The 7347-nt window shown below is 38.3% G+C and overlaps 1 protein-coding gene and 1 long non-coding RNA gene across 2 annotated transcripts; both read right to left on the bottom strand.

Annotated features, from left to right (window-relative positions):
- Positions 1-1151: 1151 nt before the first annotated feature.
- On the bottom strand, positions 1152-4663 carry LOC102307317 (probable E3 ubiquitin-protein ligase HERC6). The gene is made up of 10 exons (XM_042215984.1): positions 4556-4663; positions 4270-4368; positions 3721-3876; positions 3490-3630; positions 3216-3385; positions 2957-3020; positions 2797-2867; positions 2517-2700; positions 2294-2393; positions 1152-1526 (listed from the first exon to the last, which is right to left on the bottom strand). The coding sequence occupies exons 2-10, from the start codon at positions 4321-4323 to the stop codon at positions 1309-1311; spliced, it is 1158 nt and encodes a 385-aa protein (XP_042071918.1). The 5' UTR covers positions 4324-4368; positions 4556-4663; the 3' UTR covers positions 1152-1308.
- Positions 4664-5166: 503 nt separating this feature from the next.
- LOC102306517 lies at positions 5167-7270 on the bottom strand (the record flags this gene model as incomplete). Its single annotated transcript, XR_006053366.1, is given in 7 exon segments — positions 5167-5235; positions 5812-5917; positions 6376-6435; positions 6543-6658; positions 6738-6811; positions 6900-7024; positions 7140-7270. It is a non-coding gene; the product is annotated as a probable E3 ubiquitin-protein ligase HERC4 (long non-coding RNA).
- Between the last annotated feature and the right edge of the window lie 77 nt (positions 7271-7347).

The following is a 7347-nucleotide window of genomic DNA, read 5'->3' on the forward strand; positions in this document are numbered from 1 at the left end:
TTTCTTTCTTTCTTTCTTTCTTTCTTTCTTTCTTTCTTTCTTTCTTTCTTTCTTTCTTTCTTTCTTTCTTTCTTTCTTTCTTTCTTTCTTCCTTCCTTCAAATGCAAAACCCCCCAAAAGCATGCGATTCAAACAGCTCTATTGTTACATCAGGGTTACACTATTATTCCTCTTTCAGAATCATGTGGGATCCTGAGATGCAGTGTATTTTTTATGTCCTCTGCAATGGATATTTTACATCTTTTGAACTTATTGAGCTGCCCTACTAAGTCCCGATGTGCTCAATAAAGGATATCCTTGGCTTTCCAACGATATCTCACGTGTTTGTGTGGCCTCTTTTAGCTCAAAAGAGGCAGGAAATAACAAAAAAGGTTAAAGTGAAAGATATTACTGTCTTTTTTCATGTAATTTCAGGTGGCTTCAGGTTCCTAGACTCCGTAAAGATTTTCATTCAACTTGGATTTGAATTAGCAGCTTATTGGTGCGTCTGTTTAAGTCGACAAATAATGTTAAAACAAATGAAGCCACTGGATTTAAATCTGGATCCATCTGGTGGTTGAACGGCGCTCTAGCAGAGTCTCTGGACTGCATAGTAACTTTTCTTCTCTTTGACATAAGTATACAGAAACATAGCGTGAGCAACGGTCTGAGATACTAATATTATCAAATAAAATCTGCACTTCATTATGATTTCTACTTTAAATAGTGTGAAGGAAACCTCAGACTGCAGTGTTCAGTGATTTATTGACACTAGGTAAGCAATGTTTAGTGTAAAATACACATTTTTATTGTTCAAACACATAACCATGTTACATTTGTTAAATATTTATAACTGGTAATAATTCAACCCCACTAGGATTAAATAACACACAAAGAATAAAGTGATAAATAATACAGAAGTGATACTTTAGATTGTATTACACATAGTCAGATGTTTATAAAAAGTAATAAATTATTCTGTTCATCTTTGTCTGAGCATAAAAATTAGATTTGATTCATTGGAATAATTTAAATTATTGGATAAATTATGACATATTAAGAAATGTTAGATAATTCTAAAGTGCCTTATGATGCTGATGCTGTTACACAGCTGTCTTATGTAGGAATGTTGAATTTTTTTTAAAAGAGAAATCTTACAAAGTCAAGTTGTGCATTTGCTATAGTGTAATATTATTGTAATACACAGTGTAAATTATCCTGAGGTACCACAGGAAAAAAAGATGAGTTCCAAGAGTAAAAATAAATCTCATCCCTCCTCCTCGGCTCAGACACAGTGCACGCTCCTTTAGAACTGCATACGATCCACCATCACAGTGTGAATTCTGTATCTGCTAGCAGGGCCTCTGTCAGTCTGTCTCGCAGGATCTCCTTAGTTGAGTAAAAAGGCAGATTCAGAATAGAGTGACATGTCAGGGCCTCAGGGAAGTGCTGATCACAGGTGCTGCTCTGAATTTGCTTGACCCGAACCTTCATATGGACCTGGTCCATGCCAAGAATTGGAGCTCTTCTATAACCAGTCAGGAACCCTGAAGAACAGCAGTGGAAGGAAAATCTTATTACAAACTTATTGTAACAAATCTTGTTACAATAAGTACATAGGGTTTCTTCTGACCTAGCCACTTCATTCTAATAGACTAGAATGGTTACAGCATTTTGTGATTTGTTTCTTTGCATTCACAACCCTGCGTTTTGGTTTCACATCTAGTTCTGTTCATTATATATTGTATTTCTTGTGTACTTCATGTCCCTGTGTCTGAGCTGGTCTATTTGTTTGTCTTGTATCCCTTTGTGTCAAGTAAGTTGTGATTCCTCAGTGTTTATCTGTTTGATTTTGAGAGCCTTAGTTTTCCTCTTAGTTTAGTGTTTCTAGTTTTACACCTTCTTTATTTGCTTATCTGGGTTCTGTTTCCAGTTAAAGTTTGTTGTATTCTAGCTCTCTTTTTATTTATTGTCCTTCCCCTGTGTTTAGTTACTATCTTTATGAGATTTTTGTTAGTCCTTTGCCTTGTTTGCACTGTGTCTAGTTTAGATTCCCTTGTCTCTTCCTGCTGTATCTATGAGCTGTTTTCCCCTTTTCTAAATACCTTGTGTAGAAATTGTCTGGATTTTCCCACGGTCCTTTGTCATGTCTGTTTTAGATCATGTCAAAGATTTAACTTTGACTATGAAGCAGGCAAATACTTTTACACAGCACTGTACATACCACAAGTCCTTAATATTGCCCACATTTTAATAACATATCACAGGGAAGATATCAACAGTGAAAAGCTGTAGAAATTTGTCAAGTACTTACGAAGGAAATCTTTCCTCTGCTCTTCAGTTAGTTCGTCAAACACCTCCCAAAACATCTTTATGGTGGAATGGCGAACATGCTCCAACTCATAAACTGTGTTCTGTAGACAGTGAAAATTATTTTTTTGCAAATGAGTTGATAAAGTCAGGCACATATACAGTACACAGGTATCTGTGTAGGACAGCTGTGAAACTACAGCCTGTGTCTGTTTGGCTGACTGTACCTGTTTGAACTTTTCCCAGTCATGCACGTCCTGGCCGACCAGCACTCCCTGCAGCTCCTCTGGTCGAAACAGCCTCACCAAATCCTGCTCACACACCAGGAAGAAGCCTCGCTTGAACTCCTGGAACACACTCTCCACTGATGTGTTGAAGGCATGATTCACATAGGCCTCCACAAACTCCTTCCTGTTTAGGAGGGAAATTTTTAAATCAGCAAACATTTCACCGAGACAAAGATGCTGCAGATGAACCTCACAAACACGTCATGTTTTATATGCTTACTTATTTTGACTTGTCAGTGGCTTTCCAGGAGTTTGAGGATCCAGGTCAACATCTATTCCATCCCAGTTTATCTGTAAATTAGTTATAAATCAGATGAGTTTAGCTGCAAAACCTGAGAATGAGACAGATTACTGATCATCTTCTATAGTAAAACACATACCCAAAAGTCCATGTAGAGATTATCCAGAACATCATCTTCATAGTTTAAGATAGTCTGCAGAGTCCTTTAAAGAAATTAAAACAAAAAGTTTTATTAAAAGAAGTTCAACTATGTACATTTTACAGCAGTCACAAGTTACTGTAACTTTTGACACACCACAACTTAAAATACGTCCATCTATACATTTTCTTCTGCTTGTCCGGGGCCAGGCTGTGGGACCAGCAGCAGCATGTGTTACTGAAATGAAATGGATACTTACCGTCCTACAGTCGGGCTGAACTCCATCATATCCTCCAGTGTCGGCTCTAAACTGAGTAGCTTCTTGAACAGAACCAGTGGGAATGGTAAGTGTATGATACACTGGTTGTACAAGGCCAAGCCACACAGTAGTCCAAACAGGAAGAAGTTTCTCTTGCTCTCCTCTGTTGCCTGCATTAATAAAAGTTCACTTTGGTTCTATTATTGCTTATCGTTAAAATTTCAATCCTTTAACCAATTTTATACAGTTGGTGGGCTCAGTTTTAAAGTCTTACATTGGAGGGAAACCATGCCAGGGTTTTGGAGTCATTGAGCATGAACATCCCAGATTCTTCTGACACCATTTTAAGAAACAGGTGGTGAAAAAGGTCTCGTTTGTAGACATCTTTGGTGTTTGGGTCTTCATCAAAATAGACCTGCGAAAATATAAGAGTTGCAGAAGTTTTTGATGAGAACAGTTGCAGAAGAGTCTGGATATACTTTAATCATCAGGGGAAAATATTCACCACAAGTGGCTTCTTGCAGGCGTTGTGAGGAGCAGCTTCCAGCTCTCTGAAGGTGCCTTCGAAAAGTGACGCACGCTGCAGCCGCAGTTCAAAAAAAATTGGATTTGACTGAGGATTCAATTTATCAGGCAAACCAAAACCCATCTGGTGCTGTCTCTACAATAGAGATAACAAAAAAATTTTTTTTTTAAATTCTATTTCTCTTTGAATGACATTTTATTGAATACAGTAAGTCTTACTTCTTATAATGGCATTTATTTTGCTGTGCACTGGGGGGCAGCACAGTAATCCATAATAACAATGACTACTGCCTCACAAGATTACTGGGACTAAATTTGCTGATAGTTTCATAAGTGAAGAACAATATTATCATTTGACACAATTCCGGTCACCTGATGAATAATCTGTGTCATTTAAGCACTGCTCAGGTTATCAGGCTGCTGACTAATTAAATAACTCCTCCTGTTTTGTTTTGTTTTTAAATATTGCAGGTAGTGTAAAGCAAATTTGTGGAAGATAAAGCAGTTGCTTGGTTCAGGCTTAAGTTACCTGAGTGCATTCAGAATTCATGTCGAACACTGTTTTCTTTGATTGCAGATCCATCACGATTGGGAACTTGCACAGGATGAGCGGCTCAGCATTTGCATACTGAAATAGAAAAATCCACATAGATCATTTAGGTTTACCAACACATGAAAACCATTTCTTTGTAATATCAACATCAACATTAGGCATTGACTAAAAGTGACAGAATCAAAGATGAGAAGAATGGAATAACAAAGTATGACACAGTAGATTACACACAGACACACTACTTTAGACCAGAACATTTTACCTTTCGTTGTGACTGTAAAAGCCAATGTTGCAAATCCTCCAAAAGGAAATCTTCATCAGCTGACACACAAAAATCACTTTCTGGTATCCTTCGAGCTCTGCAACCCTTCTGTTGCCAACGCATTCATTCTTATCTCTTTAAAGCAGAGAAATTGACTAATTTCTTAATTCTTATAAGCTGAATGAGTGAAATGACTGTTTTAGGATATTTATACTAACATTGTACATATATTGGAGGACTAGCAGCAGATTTCTGACTCCAGAGTTGCGAGGTACAGGTTTAAAGGACAGGATCTCTGATAGGGCCTGCTTCCACACCTTAACGTATCGCACCATGGTGGAGGGTGACAGCGAGGACCACCAGTCACCTGAAGAAAAACAGAGAACAGATAAAAACTACATGCCATGAAACTTTGAGCACTTTCTCACCTTCCAGATTAAAAAGAGTATTGTGATATCATGTAGACAGCTGTGACAGTACCTATGATCTTAAGACTTTCATTCGACAACCTTGCTACTGCACCAGCTACCGCCTCAGCAAGCTTCTAGTGCTCTGTTGCCTGTTGTTCTCTGGCATTGCATGCAGAAGCTCATTGAGAAGAAGGTAGATTCTCAACCCCTCCACTCCAACTGGTTTCTGGTCGAAGGGAAGGAGAGCAAGTGTAGCACAGCAGCCTCGATCTGTTTGAAGATGATTCCAAAAATCACTGAACAGCAGGTAGCTCCAGGTACATTGAATGTGGCTTTTGTTCGACGGTGTTCAGAGGAAAAATTATAGGACTATATAGTCATTCTTTAAAAGTCAGGAAGCTCATTCAGTTAACACAGACAAGAGCAGTGCCTGGTCAGGGAGAGTGTAACCAGTTACAATCTGAAGTTGTCGAAAAGGTTAGCTATAAGGATACGTTCACTAAATGTGTCATGTGTGTATGACTGTCTGATCAGAATGTGGCCATGCAGAACAAACTGAATATCGGTTGCAGTTTTTTCAAGAACCGCTCATCTGAACACCACGAGTGAGGAACTGAAGTTCTGATTTGGATGCTCATCAAATTAAATTCTAGTATTTTATTAGTTTCTCAATCAACACTTAGAAGATATTTGTGTCTGTGTGACACGTCTGTACAGATTTAGCTTTATATTACTAGGCATTTATGGACAAACACAGATTTCTCAAATTATTAGTAAGATATTTATAAAATAACAAACAAACAAACACATAACTTTTCTTACAGATTACTTATGTATTCAACATACCTTTGCCCGAGCACTTTCCTTAGTTAACAGTTTCTTGAAAGCAAGCTGTGCATGGTTCAGGTTTAAGCCGTGGTACTTTGGTGAAGTTTGGAAATGTTTATCACCGCTAAGAAGAAAAAGAAGAAAGATCCATATCAAAGTATTGCACTTATCTATCTATGAATTAATTTTATATATATATATATATATATATCTTCGACCATGACGTCACCTGCTAATGATCATTTATGTTTGATTCATGCACCATGCAACATGTGTGCTTTTCACTCATTCCCATCATACATGCACCTGCAATGCACATGTTTGACAGACAGACACACACACACACACACACACACACACACAGACACACACACACACACACCAACACACACACACACACACACACACACACAGAGACACACGACAAAAACAAGATATAGGCACTTATGCTATGAAGCTAACTATATAATATATATATAGCAACTATAGCCATACTTTAGTTATTTCAGGCCCAAGAGACTAGATAGCCCACCTTTGAGATGAGAAAAAGAAGAATGTGGTGCACAGAAACTGTGTATTTACCTTTGCTCAAGGAAGCTTTTATTCAGACAGGATGCAGAGGAAAATGCCCTGTAGATTTCCCTGTGAAGATTTAATGTTTTCATTCCATTGCAGAAAAAATGGATAATTTGAGTCACAGAAACACCAGGCAAATCAACAAGCTGTGACTGCCAGTGCATCATACGTACTGTTTTTTCTTTTTCCATGGCTTTGAATCACATTCAGAGATCCATTTGTCAACCATGTCATCAAGACAGTGTTGTGATGCAATGCCACAGTTACTCTTTGAACCCTTGTGAATGCCCTGTGAAAGAAAGCAGTGATTGTTTACATATTTACACCTCCTCCATTATGGTCTGTACTTTATGTGTTAGTGTCAGTACCTCATCAGACAAGCATCTTGCAAATGAACAGTTATCTTCTGCGAAGATGTTTCTGATTTTGGGCTCACCAGTGTCTGAAATGGCAGGTAAACACATCATTTCTTTCTCAGATACAGCAAATTCATTGTATCCTTAAATCATTAATAACAGAGGTGTAGTTACCCTGTGGCAGTCGAACAGGCAGTGGCACAGATGGATTACTCTCCTCTCGATGTCCCAGCTGCCCTTGATCCTCACAACCAAAGGAATAGACCCTCTTGGATTCGGTCAGCACTAAAGTGTGATTCCTGTGTAGATGATAATATACTAAATATTTAGACCTAAAAACCATAGTTACACTTTACTAACTGCTTTCTTTGAGCACTGTTTACATTATAAATTTAAACAATATGTGTGTCGTACCTTCCACATGCAATCTTGGTGACCTTTGCCCCCCAGAGCTCCGCAACAAGTCGAGGACGCAGTTCGTTGCGTAGTGAGTTGTGACCGAGCTGTCCGTGTTGACCGGAGCCAAATGTAAACACTGCACCATGCTGAGGAGCCAAACACACAACCACAGTGTAAAGTCCCACAGCCATTATTATTGTTTTTCTTCACTGTACTGTTACAA

This window comes from Haplochromis burtoni, unplaced genomic scaffold (assembly GCF_018398535.1).
Source record: "Haplochromis burtoni strain Fernald_Lab_line unplaced genomic scaffold, NCSU_Asbu1 Contig_887, whole genome shotgun sequence".
NCBI lineage: Eukaryota > Metazoa > Chordata > Actinopteri > Cichliformes > Cichlidae > Haplochromis > Haplochromis burtoni.